The 17864-nt window shown below is 40.7% G+C and overlaps 1 protein-coding gene across 2 annotated transcripts in view; it reads right to left on the bottom strand.

Annotated features, from left to right (window-relative positions):
• Positions 1-2170: 2170 nt before the first annotated feature.
• The window catches only part of LOC126236894 (major facilitator superfamily domain-containing protein 1-like), a 130643-nt gene continuing 114949 nt past the window's right edge, over positions 2171-17864 (bottom strand). For both annotated transcript variants that reach the window (XM_049946534.1, XM_049946535.1), the window contains exon 12: positions 2171-3039. In XM_049946534.1, coding sequence (XP_049802491.1) covers positions 2983-3039 — 57 coding nt within the window. In that variant the 3' untranslated portion in view covers positions 2171-2982. The remainder of the gene's footprint in view (positions 3040-17864) is intronic.

Raw genomic sequence — 17864 nt, 5'->3', positions numbered from 1 at the left:
ATTTCAAATTGGATCTTGAGTCCATTCTCCCAGCAGTGTTCAACCATGGCCAATTTCACAAGCTCCCTTAGATTGATGTGTCACATGCATTCAGCACAACACTCCCCAACAGTGTGACTTGTTGGGCCTATTATAGATACTATTGTATTCCCTGGGGACACCACACAATATGGGCCCTCTAAAGACCTACTTCATCTTTTACAGAGCATAACACATCTTGTATTCAAGAGGCACACCAGAACACTGGTCTCAATCCACATCTCTGTAGCATGTCGTATTTTGCTGGTTGTCACTCCACTGTATGGAAGGAATGTAACTGGCTCGATCTCTTCTACCAGAGACATCTGAAAGTGTTCGCAATTTCTCCCTCACTGTAACCATTTTTTCTCACATGTGATAGTCAGACTGTAGGCAGCTGTCATCAGATATCACCTTCGCCCTGTGTGTCAATGTTTGCAGGACCGCTTTCTTGAGTGTAGAGTGTGAAAACTGGCGTTCAAGTACCAATCAGTGTGGGATGCTTTCCTGTTCTCTGAATGATAAGAGCCCTTATGTTTTCTGCTCAACCGAAACGTCCAACAACGGTGGCTTGCCATCCATCTCCATCTCAACAGCAAATTTAATGTTGCGATGGACAAAGTTGTCATCAATGTACCTTACGAGGAAAGATGGGTGCAACATCACAGAATTTATAGTGGTTGTACCTCAAAATGCTACAAGGTAAATGCTTGATGACCAGGGACACTTGAGAGCCTATCTCTGTGCCATCCATCATCTCATAATATTCATCACTGAAGTGAAGTATAGAGTGCAAAAAGTACAACACAACGACCTAAAGACCTCAGTATGAGACATACATAAGGCATACAGGAGAGGACCTCAAGATACTGAGATTCTTCTCAGCATGTAGCTACAATACACAAAGCACTGCTGCTTTCTATGTGATTGGAGAAGCAGAGACAGGGAAAAAAAAAAGTTTTTTGGGGGAAATGTCCAACTTGGAATGAACTACTGCCTGGACACAAGAATGTGGTACACACTCCTCTCATAGCACCTACAAATGTTTATCTATCTCCTCTGCATATTAAACTGAGTCTCTTATGAAAGACCTGGACAAAACTTCTAGACGATTCATGTACTTGTGAGAGAAGATCATTAGTATAAATGAAATAAAAATACAGGAAGGAATACTTGTAGAACTGCAAATCATGGAATTACAGGTCTGATTAATATTTCCTTAATTTGTTGAGTGCTATTGAAAGGATAGAATGGCTACCTTTCACAAATGTCTGCAACAACTTTTTATGCAACCATATGGCAGAGAAGTGTCAGGTATTCTAAAGATACCATACCACCTTATGAGATATTAACATGTCACTCAAATTATATTTCTCGAATCATCATTCGGACTTCTTCTGAGATAAACTTGGTGCTATTAGTGACAAATATGAATTGTTCTCCAGGATATTTGTCAAATGGAAAGATGTTGTCAGAACAAATGGAGTGCAACAATGATGTTCAACTACTATTGATCCTTGAGAAGTGACATTTGTAAGGCAAAGTATTGCAGGAAATTGAGAAGGAAATAAGTTAAATGACACTTTCCTCGTATGTTACTCTTCTGTGTGAATCTTGAAGTCTTGTGAGAACATGCCTTCTGCTACAAATATGTAACTCACAGTCCGCTGTAAGCACTTAAGAAAACCATTATTGTATCCAAACTGAAGCTGTCCAGAAATTCTTAAATAAGATTTGGATTCAGGGACAAATTATCTTCCAGAATCGGTATAAAATATTGTTCTTGTAACTGAAAGATTTTTTTTTTACCATTATTACTTTCCATTCAAGTTCCTAAGTAGGTCATACTTACGCGTAGTCTTCTACATGTTAAAATTATTTAATTGGCCGTCATTCCTTCTTATTTAACCCTCTTGCCAGTCTTTGTTGTCACCTGTCTTGTTCAAGCTGTCCTCTGTTTTCTACCTCATGTGCTACGCCCATGTGGCCATCATTCCTTCTACATGTTAAGCTCTTTCACTTCCAGGATAAAGGAATTTTTAAGGATTCACACAAAAGTCTAATTTGGGTTATAGAGAGGTGGCAGGATGGAACAAAATGGAAATTAGTACTTGCTGAAAGCATGAAATGTCAGTGGAAACAGTACAGTAACTTCACATATCTCTAATGCTTTTATTTCTGGCTCATGTTTTCTATATCAAGACTACACATAAAATATTATCCATAAAATTACAAACTTAATAGTTCACTTTAGAGGCATTTCTTCATGAGGCCACATTAACAGTTGAAACTGGAAAGAACACATTAAAATTTTAATGCGTACAAGTAGAAATTTAATTCAGTGATCCATTTGTAGTAGGCATAGAAAAACAGCAAGGTATAATTCCCAAACAACACACACCCTTTGTCACGGCAAAAAGGTTTAGATGATTTTGCTCTTCCAACACATTACACTTACGAGTTTCATTCTTCAACATACGCCACAGATCCTATGATACTGCCAATAAGCACTTGTCATAAGCTAAGCACAGTCAAGTTACACTATGTGTTTTATCTTAGTGTTCACTTCTGAAAGTCTAAAAAGTTATGTTTTATTTTTTTATTAAAAATAATTACAAAATAATTTTACACATGTCATCAGAATTGACTGGGATGGTAGGGATTTTACCTAAAGTCTAGTTTAGTACGAGCAGTTGCTCCGAGTATCACAGCAATAAGATAACAAAAAGCTTACTTTATAACATATTCACAATAAAATAAATAAGGCTCTTGCATGATGTGAGATCTTCGCAGAATGATATGTATACACCAGAAATTCTGATTTTTCTTATGAAAACTATTTTATATACAATACAATATGAAAATTAATATCTCCACAATGTCCCATAAAATTTTTGTGGATTTCATTTCATTTTATGAAAATACAAAAATATTTTCTTGTATAACAAACATGGTACATCAGTTCTATCTCAGCGCTCTGTATGCCAGTCCTTTGAGATTCACATTATAATGTGAAGGCAGCTGAAAAGAAAAAGAAAATTTTATTTCAATCAGAAACTGATTCACAAACAAGAAAGTATAACATAAAATAATGTAAAAAATACAAAAAGCAAGGTCGAGGGTGGACTCCCACCAAAAAGATAACCTTCAGTTGAAAGTACTAAGAATAGCTACTTGGGAAAAATGGGATAAGTAAGAAATTTTTTACAATATACATAAACTGTGAACATACAATTCATATGGGGTGCAACAGCCTCCTTTGTGTGGTTGTGGTCCAGCCCTTCCAAGTTTTCTCAGTAAATGACAAACCACAAAGCTACCAACCCATTGCTTTACTTAGCACAATATATAAATCTTTGGAAAGAATACTGTATAAAAGAATCAGCCACAAAATTTTCTGCCAAAACCTTCATGCTGCACAGGCAGCATTCCACCCAAACTGCAGTTGCACAAACCAGGTTTTCTCACTAACCAACTTTTATTGAAGCGGATTTCAAAGCAAACAAAAGACATCAACTGTATTTATAGATCTAATAGTAACAGTGGCTTATGATACTGAGAGGAAGCAAAGGGTGACATTCAAACTTTTGCAGTTCATACAATGTCTTAAAATTGGAAACTTCATCAGTGGTTTCCAAATTCCAATGGTCAATAACGTCCCTTAATCAAGCTTTATGATTGGCTTCCTTAAGGATTAGTGCTAACCCTTATTCTGCTTTCCCTCTATATAGCAAACAGAACTACGACAACATCACGGAAATCTGGATATGCTGACAATTGGGATCTTGCTGCAAGCCAGAAAGACCCGGGCATTACTGAGCCTGTCTTGACTGAAGACCAAACATTGTTGGCAAATACATCCATAACTGGAGGTTACAGCCAAGTGCTGCCTAAACAGAATTTACCAGTTTCCACCTTAACAACAGCTCATCAACAAGGAAATAAAGATATATTTTGAAGGGAAACAGTGAAGCATAACAAAAGTCCACATTATCCAGGGGTCATCCTTGATAGGACACTCAGCTTTAAAGAGAAGTTGCTGAAAATTGCCATTAATATGGAGACAAGAAACAGAATCTTGCAGAAACTTTGTGGTATGGCAAGGAGTTCATCAACTCAAACACTAAGAACTTCTGCCCTAAAACTGGTGTATGCTGTGGGAGAATACTGGGCTGCAGTCTGGTACAACAGCCCACACACCAGGCTTGTCAACACACAGCTCAACAAGACTATTACTGTGCATCAGGGGGATTCCATCTAACAACTGTCCAAAAGCCTGAGGGCAGATGGTGGAGCCGACAGTGGAAACATCCCACATCTCCTCTGCCGAAGAAATCCAAAGCTGTTCACACAAGTTCCAATGAGGCCATGACAATCTCCTTGTTCAAATGCAGAGTCCTGTTTTTGTCCCGTTCCTCATGTGTGAAACCACAGGCAATGCGCAACATTATGAAGACACTTTGCAGGAACTGTGACATGCCATAAATTCAAAACATCCAGGAATGCTGCAGACAGAATCATCAGGTTGCACGATAATGCCAAACCCACACTGCATCAGTGATTTTCTTGAGAAACACTGTAACATCCAACATTAAGCCCGGATCTTATACAGTGTGATTTTCACTTCTTTGGTGACCTGAAGAAAGGCTTGTGGACATCAGTTTCAGTCGGACGTGGAAGTGCAAGAGTGAGCATGGTTGTTGATCTGTCAGCAGCTGACCGAATTCTACAAAATAGGAACTGATCGTCTCATAGCCCATTGGCATAAATTTCTTAGTTAGCGTGGTGTTTACATTTGAATGGAACCATTCCATGGTCCCATTGTGGTGGGTGTTCAATTCTCATTTCACTGACATTTATAATGTTAGATCCACGTACCCAATGGAGCTGGCTCTTTTGGGCTGCTAATTTATTAGGTGTGTATTTAATTCAGAGTGTTTCCTACTTTACTGATTACTCTCATCCCTTTTTTGCCATGTTTTATGCAAGGCCTGAGAATTATTAACACACGGTGTATTTAAAAAAAAAAAAAATCATCATGATCTGGCACATCTATATTTCTGAAACTAATAAACATATAAAATGAATTTTGTTTTTTGATGAACAGAAAACTAAAAAAATTTTTTTCATATCTTTCAATATTCCCCCTTGAGATGCACAGCAATATTCAAATAGTTGCCACACTGCAGCAAGCTTGTCTCGATTTACTGCTTCTACAGATGCTGTTATGCGATTCTCATTTCAGTCATCATTGTTGGTAACAGAGGCACAAAGACAGAGTCTTTTATAAACTCCCACAAGAAATAATCAAGCAGTCAGGTCTAGTGACCTTGGAGGCCAGTAATGCGAAGTTGAATCATTTCTTCTGGTGTGACTGATCCGTCATTCAGTAATAATTGGCTATAAAAATTCCTACACTTCCAGATGCCAGTGTGGCGGTGCCCCATCCTGCTGGTAAATGAAGTCATTCGAATCGGTCTCCAACTGTGGGAAAAGAAAGTTCTCAAGCATATCAAGATGCATTCGACATCTGTCAGACATTTGGGGACGGCCTGGTGATTTGCCTTTACACAAACAACCTGTTTCTTGGAACTATTCATGCCATCATCTAAAGCTCTGTGCTGTAAGAGGATCCACACCACACCTAGTAAGAAATTCACACTGACCATTTGGTACTGACTGAAGTGGGCACACACTGCTGCTACCTGGCAGGAACCACGAGAGTTTGCTCTTTCCAACAGCACATTGTTCACGCACATATCTCAAATAATATAATAGTTATGATTATTTTAAATCAGATAATTCTTTTTGATACAACATGTATAATATAAGCATTATAGCAAAGTTTAAATCATACTACTTCTTTTAATTTGTATAACTTCATAAAACAGAGAACAATGTGTCAAAAGTTGTATTTTTGGCAACATATGTCTTAATGGCTACAAAGCAATAAAAAACAACAAATAGGACACAGATTCTTTTTACTTGTAGAAGTCAGTGAACATGCTTCTTCAGCATGAAATACTGCATTTATATACTACTCCTTTATTAGCAAGGTGCAATTAGCTTATGACATTTGATTCATGAGTTTTTGCTCTGCTCACGTTTATTTTACAATTGTTCATGTCACTTTATATTTTACTAACACATGGGACTCAAATACATACTATATCGTAGATTATACAGAAAAACAATCATTTGTTGTTGTGGTCTTCAGTCCAAGACTGGTTTGATGCAGCTCTCCACACTACTATATCCTGTGCGAGTCTCTTCATCTAAAAGTAAATACTGCAACCTATATCCCTCTGAATCTGCTTAATGTATTTATCTCTTTGTCTCCCTCTATGATTTTTAACCCCCCATGTTTTGCCTCCAGTACTAAATTGATGATGCCTTGATGTCCCAGGATGTGTCCTACCAAACAATCCCACCTTCTAATCAGGTTATGCCACAAATTTCTTTTCTCCTCAATTCTATTTAGTGCCTCATCATTAGTTATGTGACCTACCAATCTAACTTCATCACTCTTCTGAAGCACCACACTTCAAAAGCTTCTATTCCCTTCTTGTCTGAACTATTTACCATCCATGTTTCATATCCATACATGGCTACACTCCATACAAATACTTTCAGAAAAGACTTCCTGATACTTAAACCTATATTCGATGTAAACAGATTTCTCTTCTTCATAAACTATTTTCTTGCTATTGCCAGTCTATATTCTATATCCTCTCTAGTTTGGCCATCATCAGTTATTTTGCTTCCCAAACAGCAAAACTCAACTACTTCTTTAAGTGTCTCATTTGCTAATCTGACTCCCTCAGCAGCACTTGATTTAATTCGACTATTTCAATTTATCAGGGTGTATACGTGGACAAGGGAAAAAAATTACCAGATTTTTCCAGATTTATTGGTTAAAAAATACACCTTTTCCCAGGCGAAAATACACTTTTTATGTGTTAAGTGACAGTATACTTTCAAATGGAACTGTACAACTTATCAATGCTTTGAATGATACTGTTTTATACACTGGTGTAGAACTTCCTGGAACTTTATAAAATGAAGTCCAGCAAAAGCACGAGATCGAAAAGTAGTAGTAGTAGGAGTAGGAGTAGGAGTAGCATGAAATTTGTATATAAATTCAGAATCATCATATTCTTACTTATAATTTGTGTGATGTCCCCATTTCTTCTCCTCGTTCTAACAATCTTGTCATCACAAATTCTGTAACTATTCCTGCCATTCTCAAACCTTATTCTCTGGTTAGGTATTATTATGCATTCATATAACGCGTTTTCCGTGCCATTCCGAGAACAAGAATATAAGTGAAACTTCCTGGCAGATTAAAACTGTGTGCCCGACTGAGACTCGAACTCGGGACCTTTGCCTTTCGCGGGCAGGTGCTCTACCATCTGAGCTACCGAAGCACGACTTATGCCCAGTCCTCACAGCTTTACTTCTGCCAGTATCTCGTCTCCTACCTTCCAAACTTTACAGAAGCTCTCCTGCGGACCTGCAGAACTAGCACTCCTGAAAGAAAGGATATTGTGGAGACATGGCTTAGCCACAGCCTGGGGGATGTTTCCAGAATGAGATTTTCACTCTGCAGTGGAGTGTGCGCTGATATGAAACTTCCTGGCAGATTAAAACTGTGTGCCCGACCGAGACTCGAACTCGGGACCTTTGCCTTTCGCGGGCAAATGCTCTACCAACTGAGCTACCGAAGCACGACTCACGCCCGGTACTCACAGCTTTACTTCTGCCAGTACCTCGTCTCCTACTTCTGTAAAGTTTGGAAGGTAGGAGACGAGGTACTGGCAGAAGTAAAGCTGTGAGTACCGGGCGTGAGTCGTGCTTCAGTAGCTCAGATGGTAGAGCACTTGCCCGCAAAAGGCAAAGGTCCCGAGTTCGTGTCTCGGTCGGGCACACAGTTTTAATCTGCCAGGAAGTTTCATATCAGCGCACACTCCGCTGCAGAGTGAAAATCTCATTCTGGAAACATCCCCCAGGCTGTGGCTAAGCCATGTCTCCACAATATCCTTTCTTTCAGGAGTGCTAGTTCTGCAGGTCCGCAGGAGAGCTTCTGTAAAGTTTGGAAGGTAGGAGACAAGATACTGGCAGAAGTAAAGCTGTGAGGACCGGGCGTGAGTCGTGCTTCGGTAGCTCAGATGGTAGAGCACTTGCCCGCGAAAGGCAAAGGTCCCGAGTTCGAGTCTCGGTCGGGCACACAGTTTTAATCTGCCAGGAAGTTTCATATCAGCGCACACTCCGCTGCAGAGTGAAAATCTCATTCTAAGAATATAAGTGTCTGCTAACCGAGGATTGTACAGCTGGCCCTTAGTAGTGTAGCATCTGGCAAAAATTTTCTGTCAAAATTTCATTTTCTTGAATACACAGGGAAGATAATACGTAATCTTTCTTACCTTTGTATTCCTGTTATTCGTTCATTTCCACTCTGGCAGTCTGAACCTATGGATTTCACTAATAATTATAATAACACTATTCATTCGCACACTCAAGTAACCACGTAAACAAACAGTGACTGGCATTCACCCATTCCAGTTTATTCGGTTCAGCTCATATAGCCCAGTTCCCTTTTGGCTGTGGAAAAGTTGTTCTTTCTAGATGCGACAGGGATTCTCCTGGCAGAAACATCATGTACACTACGCATGCATTCAAAAATCAACTTAGAATGTATTCAAAAATGCTCAAAAACCAACAGAGATGTGTTTCAAAACCATATTAACAATCTATAGACCAAGCTGCCTTTGACACCAGGTGCTTTGTGAAACAAGACTTATTTTCAATTTTTTTTATTTTTTTTCCTCGAAGAATATAAATTTGGTGTTCCCTGAAATTGTACCTGTACGCTGCAAAATTTCATATCACAATGCGCTGCGTATTTTCATATTACGAAAGTATAAATCTGAATTCCATCAAACACAGCACTTTAGTTTCCAAAGCATTGAAATCGAGATTGCAATGCTCTTTTGTAAGCCAATCACAGCTCATGACACGTATCTCGCCAGTCAATGACTGCAGATATTCAGAGCAATGGACACACGATATAGTCAGCCAATAGCAACATCACTGTTAAGTAGTGTGGACACACAAATAGGAAAGGTTAATGGTTTAAATTAATATACATAGTGTATCTACAAGAAAAGCTAAGCTTTCACATATAATATTGATCTCGAAGATTAATAAGCTAAAAGAGGAGCTAAGCTTGCACATATGATAATGGTCTTTTTATGCATGTGTTACACTTTAAGATACATCACACAAATTTGCCAGTATAATTTAAAATAATGACATAAATGTCTGGTCTTCTGGACTCAAAATTCTTCTAAGTGGCTGGTCCTCGAAGTGGCAAGTTTTAAATGAGAGTCAAACATTCTGTGATTTAAGAAATTCGTCGCACATTCTTACACATAACATAATTGATCTTGAGTAAAAGGAAATTTACTTTGAAAGAAACGCTTTTCAAACTACCATTCACAATACTTTCCTGCGGCCTGTTACAAATAGCATCATTTCAGTGCCAAAAGCAGGTATTACTGCACTTGCGCAGCTACGATGATGTTCGTTTGTGCATATAAAGCATTAAGAGATCTTACATAACATCATAAAAGAAACAGGACATCAGAGGATATTCCAAGAGCATCAGAAATTCATAAGCCATACTTAAATGCATAATTTGGCTTGAAGTGCACATTTGTATGTCCAGATTCACACTGAAGTAGGCCACAACCTAATATTGAGCTTTTCAGTGTGGTTTTCGGGATGTAAATTTTCTTGGAGTACTACCAGCACTGTACTATTTCATGTTTGGTTCTTTATTAACAGTTGCAACTAGCCCATACTGTGGAATGAAATGCTTCATTTCAAATAAATTGACCGCCTCAGTGGAAAAAACTAATAAAAGCCAAATCTTTTTAGCAAACCGACAAAAATAACTTCATTGTTCTGCAAGGCAATTAATGCTCGACTGCCGAAAACGTGCAAATAAAATCAAATCAGAAAACAAACTAATAATATATTTCAGCCTTACGTAATTATGTGATTGTGTTTTAATTCACTTTGTAGCTCCTGGCCGAGAGCTATAAACAATGCGGAAACAAAAAAATCACAACACACAAACACGAATCATGCGGAGATTACGACCCCCCGCCCCCCCCTCCCCCCCCCCCCCCACACACACAAATTCAGACTGCTCTGCGCATGCACAAGTCTGGCAGCTTGGGTGCACAATAAAAATTTTACCCGTTAGCCTCTGGCTTCAAGTAGCCAGAAGCGGGAGAAGATACTGCTCATATATGACTGAACTGCGCATGCGCACGAGCCTGCTGGCAACTACTCAAATGAACCTAATAGAAGAATGTAAGCAGCTGTGACGTCACGCTCATCAGAAGCAGTTCATTGTAATGAAGTACTGCATAGTCTTCATCCTTTGACACATTTAGCTATTGGCAGATGCGTGTGTGCATGGTGTTTTGTTGTTGTAAATGGAGCATTTCCTTTACAACTAAAGTTTTATTCTTTTCTTTTCTCTCATTTATGTTTTATTGCTGCAATATTGCTGCAGTATTACTGCAGTAGCAGGATGCAGTAATATTCTTTGTTAGAGTATCAGTTCTTACGAGTCAACATCACAAAAATTTAACTGAAAGCTAGAACAATGAAAAATTTCCAAAATTCCGAAAAATTTCTGGGCTATTTCCAGTTTTCTCCCGGATGAAATAATTCCCAGGGTTTCCCCAGATTTCCTGGGTCATATATAGCCTGATTATCCTTGTTTTGCTTTTGTTGACGTTCATCTTGTATCCCCCTTTCAAGACACTGTCCATTCTGTTCAACTACTCATCCAAGTCCTTTGGTGTCTCTGATACAATTACAATGTCATTGGCAAACCTCAAAGTCTCTATTCTTTCTCCATGGACTTTAATTCCTATTCTAAATTTTTCTTTGGTTTCGTTTACAACTTGTTCAATGTACAGATCAAATAACATGGGGGACAAGCTACAACCCTGTCTCAGTCCTGTCTCAACCACATCTTCCTTTTCATGGTCCTCAACTCGTGTAATTACCGCCTGCTTTCTGTACAAATTGTAAATAGCCTTTAGCTCCTTGTATTTTACGCCTTTAGAATTTGAAAGAGAGTATTCCAGTCAACAATGTCAAAAGTTTTCTTTATGTCTACAAAGGCTATAAATGTAGGTTTGCCTTTCCTTAAACCACCTTCTATGAGGAATCATAGGGTGCTTACTGCCTCACGTGTTCCCACATTTCTCCAGAATCCAAACAGATCTCCCCTGAGGTCAGCCCCTATCAGTTTTTCCATTTTCCTGTAAAGAATTCGTGTTAGTATTTTGTAACCATGACTTATTAAATTGATAGTTCGGTAATTTCCAACCTGTCAGCAACTGCTTTCTTTGGAATTCGGATTATTATATTCTTCTTGAAGTCTGACAGTATGTCACCTCTCTCATACAATTTGCTCAACCCATGGAAGAGTTTTGTCAAGGCTGGCTCTCCCAAGGCTATCAGTAGTTCTAACAGAATGTTGTCTACTCCTGGGGCCTTGTTTCAAGTCTTTCAGTGCTCTGTCAAATTCTTCACACAGTATCATATCTCCCTCCTCCTCTTTATCTACATCCTCTTCCATTTCCATATTATGGCCCTCAAGTATGTACTCCTTCCACCTTTCTGCTTTCCTTCCTTTGCTTAGGACTGGATTTCCATCTGAGCTCTTGATATTCATACAGGTGGTTCTCTTTTCGCCAAAGGTTCTTTAATTTTCCTGTAGGCAGCATCTATCTTCCTCTAGTGATGTATGTTTCTAAATCCTTACATCTGTCCTCTAGCCGTTCTTGCTTACCCACTTTGCAGTCCCTGTCCATCTCATTTTTTACACTGTAGGAAAAGACAGATTGCTACTTACCATAAAGAAGACACATCAGGTTGCAAACAGGCACAATTAAGTGACACTTACATAAAGCTTTTGACTACAGCCTTCATCAGTAAGAGGCAGACACACAAGCAAGCACACCTAATGCACACACAACCACCAACTTCAGCATCTCGAGTCAGAATACATCATGTGGGATGCCAGCAGCAATCTGGAGGGGGTGGGGAAGGGGGAGGGGTGGTGTACCAGTGGGGAGAGAGACAAATGCTGTCTGGTGGAGTGTGCAGGCACTAGAATGCTAACAGGCAAAGCATCAGGAGGTTGTGGGGCAGGGGCATAGGAAAAAATGAGCAAAATAGGAGAGGAGTGGGGAAAGGGAGATGGATGTATTGGCAGAGGGCTGCAAATAAACATGTGGCAGATGAGAATGGCGAGGAGATGATAGCACAGAGGGGGTGGAAACTGTTGGATGGAGGGTGTGAGAACAGTATATCACTGTAGGTAGTGGCTGGGATAGTTATGGGAGTGGAGAATGTGTTGTAAGGATAACTCCCCTGCTTTCACAGGTGGCCTGACCATGATGGGGTAAGATAAACCTGTGACAGGACTGGAATAGAAAGTCCTGGGTGGGTCTGTTGGGCAGGTTTTGCACCACAGTCTTCCTCAAGGATTGGGATTGGGAGTGGTGTATGGATGGACATGGATGTTGCAGAGGTTGGATGGGCAACGGCACACTACTTTAGGAGGGGTGGGAAGTATCTCAAGTACGATGTCCCTCATTCCTACGATGGTAGGAAATCAAATCCCTGGTGAAGGATGTGGTTTAGTTGTTCTAGTCCAGGATGGTACTGGGTTATGAAGGGGACACTCCTTTGTGGCTGATTCTTTAGGGCGGTGGGAGGATTGGGAGTGTGAGAGGAAAATGGCACAGGAGATGTGTTTGCGGACTTGGTCTGGGGGTAGTGTCCATCTGTAAAGGCCTTGGTGAGGCCTTCAGCATGGCCAGGCTGTATGGGAGGGATTTTCTGATGTGAAAGGGATGACAGCTGTCAAAATGCAGGTACTGTTAGTGGTTAGTGGGTTTAATGTGGACAGAAGTGCAGATGGAATCATCAGAGAAGAAAAGGTCAACATCTTGGAAGGTGGCACACTGGGTTGAGGAGGACTACGTAAAGCGGATGGGATAGAAGGTGTTGAGGTTGTGAAAGAATGAAGGTATGGTGTCCTGACACTGACTCACGATCCTCCCCCCTTTCTGATGCCTCCATCTGCACCTCTGTTTACATTAAAACCACTAACAGTATCTGCATTTTGGCAGCTGTCATCCCTTTCACACCAAAAAAATCCCTCCCATACAGCATGGCTACCCGGGGACAGTTTACCTGTAGTGACAAAAACTCCCCAGCTCAGTATGCAGAGGGTCTCACCACGGCCTTCACAGACAGGCACTATCCCCCAAACCTAGCCTGCTGACATCTCCCATGCTATCTCTCCTCACACAACCAATAACCAGCCACAATGGAGTGTCCCTTTCATCACCCAGTACCACCCGGACTGGAACAACTGAACCACATCCTTCATTGGGGCTTTGATTACCTATCATCATGCCCTGAAATGAAGGGCATGCTACCCAAGATACTTCCCACCTCCAAAACATCCTAGTCCATCCCTATGCCACCTCTCAACCATCGCTGTGAGGATAATATCCTTGGGGAAGACCCAGGTGCAAAACTTGCCCAATCCATCCACCCAGCACTGGCACACGTTTATCCTACTCCATCAGGCCAGGCTACCTGCGAAAACAGCCATGTCATTTATCAGCTTTGCTGAAATCATTGCACAGCTTTTTCTATTGGTATGACTATCAACCAACTGTCTACCAGAATGAATGGCCACAACCAAACTGTGGCCATGAGTAAAGTGGACCACCCTGTGGCATAACATGCAGCTGAACATAAAACACTTGATTTCAATCGCTGCTTCACTACCCGCTGTCTGGATCCTTCCCTCCACCACCAACTTTTCTGAACAGCGCAGAATGGTGTTATCCTTACCACACATTCTCCGCTTCGATAATTATTCCGGCATCAACAATGGTGACATACTGTCCTCACACCCTCCACCCAACAGTTTCTAACCCCTCTGTTTGATCATCTCCTCCCCATTCTCATCTACTACAAGTTTATTTGCACCCCTCTGTCAGTGCATCCGCCCATCTTTCCTTGCTCCTCTCCTATTTTGCTTATTTTTCCCCCTGTCTCCCTGCCTCTCAACTTCCTGATGCTGCACCTGTTGGGATTCTAGTTCCTTCACATTCCACCAGTCAGCAATCATCTCCCATCCCACCTGTACACCATCCCTTTGCCTTCCCCTTCCCCTTCCACACCCCCTACATCTTTCTTCTTGCATCCCACATGATGATGCATTCTGGCCCGAGATGCTGGCGTTGGCAGTCTTATGTGCATGGGACGTGCTTGCTTGTGTGTGTGAATGGTGTGCAAGTGTCTTTTACTGATGATGGCCGTGGCCAAAAGCTTTATGTAAGTGTCTTTTAATTGTGCCTGTTTGCAACTTTACGTGTCTTCTTTATGGTAAGTAGCAATCTGTCTTATCCTATAGTGTGGATTGTGGCATCCACCACTATTAAATCTCTGCACCGAGCAGTGGCATGCTCCATATGCACAACCGAGAAATGCGTTGTTGGTGCACGTTGCGCGCGGTCCGCTGCTAACGTTTCAGGTTGCCTTTGTATGCATGTGTTCTTCAAACCACAGTGATTGGCCTCCCAGAGTATACGGCAACCACAGCCGCCAGCTCCATTAACTATGGAGCCTTATTTAACACTGCTACTGATGTCTACAAGCCAGTTCTCATCATGCTATGTTCTAATCCACAATTTGGAAGTGCTATAGGTGGACCTGCTGTTCAATGTGGATTTGGCTGTGCTCTGGAATTTGAATCCGTATGGTACACTGGAACTTGGGCTTCAACTTTCACTAGGCTTGGTATGTTAATGGACTTTTGATTTCCATTGGAATTCTGCATTTCACTGCACTTCCTGGATACTGGTATAACCACCATTAATTTTTATAATTTTCCATAAAGTGTTCACTCAGTGTTGTGTCAAAACTGTAGAACAGTGATATATTTATTGTATTATCAGGGAGTATATGCAGACAAGGAAAGATATTCCTGGATATCCTGGTTGAGAAATATAATTTCTCCTGGGCAAAAATACACTTTTTCTGGCTAAGTGACAGTAGGTTTTCCGTAGATTTTTCCCTCAGAACTGTAAAACTTATGAGTCCTTTGAATGGTTAATGTTTTATACACTGGAAAGACCTTTGATGTGCAGCAACGCATACAGTGCATATTTTCGTATAATGAAAGTATAAATTTGAATTGCACCAAACACAGCACATTAGTTTTCGCAGAATTGAAATCGAGATTGCGACGTCCTTTTGTAAGCCAGTCATATCTCATGCCACGTGATCTCACCAGCCAATGGCAACAGATATTCAGAAAATAGGACACGTGTTATAGTCAGCCAACAGTAACACACAAAGAGGAAAAGTTAACGGTTTACGTTAATAAACATTGTGTAGCAACAAGAAAAGCTAAGCTTTGACATATAATATTGGTCTTGAAAATTAATAGGCTACAAGAGAAGCTGAGCTTCCACATGTGCTTTTGATCTTCTTTTGTGTGTGTTATACTTTAAGATACATCACACATATGTGCCAGTAAATTTAAAATAAGTAGGCCTACATAAATGTCTGGTCTTCTGGGCTCGAAATTCTGGTAAGTGGCTGGTCCTCAAAGTGTTCAGTTTTAAAAGCTCTGTGATTTAAGAAACTCAGCCCACTTTCTCACATGTAACATAATTTATCTTGCATAAAAAGAAATTTGCTATGAAAATAATGCTTTTCGAATCACCATTCGCAATACTATCCCGAGACTCTTAGAAATAGGTTCGATTTAGCAGTTGCCAAAGAGTGCCAGAAAACAGGCATTATTGTGCGTGTGCAGCTGCAGTGGTGTAGGAAGCTCGCATATTCGCATGTATAAAGCACTAAGAGAGCTTACATTACGCCATAAAAGAAATAGATCATCAGAGCATACTCCAAGAGCATTGGAATTTCGTAAACCATACTAAAATGCATAATTCGGCTTGAAGTGCACATTGGTTTTTTTCAGATTCACAATGAAGTAGGTCCCATCTGATATTAAGCTTTTCAGTGTGGTTTCTGGGATGTAAATTTTCTTGGAGTACCAGTACTGTACTATCTCATATTTGGTTCTTTATTATGGCATAATGCCATACATGGCAGAAGATGAAAATGTGCACCTGAAATTCAGCGAACAGTTTGAACTAGCCAATTCTGTGGAATCAAACATTTCGTTGCCTCAGCGGAAAGATTAAAAAAGCCACATTTCTTTAGCAAACTGACAAAAATAACTTCATTGTTCTGCAAGGCGACTAATGCTTCACTACCAGTTAACATGGAAATGAAATAAAATAAAATCAGAAAACTGAAGCTAATCATGTATTTTTGCCTTCCGTAATTATCATCATCATCATTTAAGACTGATTATGCCTTTCAGCGTTCAGTCTGGAGCATAGTCCCCCTTATAAAATTCCTCCATGATCCCCTATTGAGTGCTAACATTGGTGCCTCTCCTGATGTTAAGCCTATTACTTCAAAATCATTCTTAACCGAATCCAGGTACCTTCTCCTTGGTCTACCAGACTCCTCCTACCCGATACTGCTGAACCCATGAGTCTCTTGGGTAACCTTGCTTCTCCCATGCGTGTAACATGACCCCACCATCTAAGGCTGTTCGCCCTGACTGCTACATCTATAGAGTTCATTCCCAGTTTTTCTTTGATTTCCTCATTGTGGACACCCTCCTGCCATTGTTCCCATCTACTAGTACCGGCAACCATCCTAGCTACTTTCATATCCGTAACCTCAACCTTATTGATAAGGTAACCTGAATCCACCCAGATTTCGCTCCCATACAACAAAGTTGGTCGAAAGATTGAACGGTGCACAGATAACTTAGTCTTGGTACTGACTTCCTTCTTGCAGAAAAGAGTAGATCGTAGCTGAGCGCTCTCTACATTTGCTTTGCTACACCTCGCTTCCAGTTCTTTCACTATGTTGCCATCCTGTGAGAATACGCATCCTAAGTACTTGAAACCGTCCACCTGTTCTAGCTTTGTTCTTCCTATTTGGCACTCAATCCGTTTATATCTCTTTCCCACTGACATTAGAGATATACACGGATTGAGTGCCAAATAGGAGGAACAAAGTTAGAACAGGTGGACAGTTTCAAGGACTCAGGATGCATATTCTCACAGGATGGCAACATAGTGAAAGAACTGGAAGCGAGGTGTAGCGAAGCTAATGCAGTGAGCGCTCAGCTATGATCTACTCTCTTCTGCAAGAAGGGTTGGGTTGTTTCTGTGGGAAGAGACCAAACTGCGAGGTCATCGGTCTCATCGCATAAGGGAAGGACAGGGAAGGAAGTCGGCCGTGCCCTTTCAAAGGAACCATCATGGCATTTGCCTGGAAAGATGTAGGGAAATCACGGAAAACCTAAATCAGGATGGCTGGACACGGGATTGAACCATCGTCCTCCTAAATGCGAGTCCAGTGTGCTAACCACTGCGCCACCTCGCTCGGTCTGCAAGAAGGAAGTCAGTACCAAGACTAAGTTATCTGTGCACCGTTCAATCTTTCGATCAACTTTGTTGTATGGGAGCGAAAGCTGGGTGGATTCAGGTAATTACGTGAATTTATTTTAATTCACTTGATAGCTCCTGGCCACAGAAATCTGTTTTGTTTTCATTTGATGTGAGAGCTGTAAACAAGAACTTAACGCAAACACGGGTCACGTGGAAGCTAACCCCCTCCCCACTACAACTCAGACA

Source organism: Schistocerca nitens, chromosome 2, assembly GCF_023898315.1.
Source record: "Schistocerca nitens isolate TAMUIC-IGC-003100 chromosome 2, iqSchNite1.1, whole genome shotgun sequence".
NCBI lineage: Eukaryota > Metazoa > Arthropoda > Insecta > Orthoptera > Acrididae > Schistocerca > Schistocerca nitens.
This window is presented reverse-complemented; position numbering and strand designations above follow the sequence as displayed.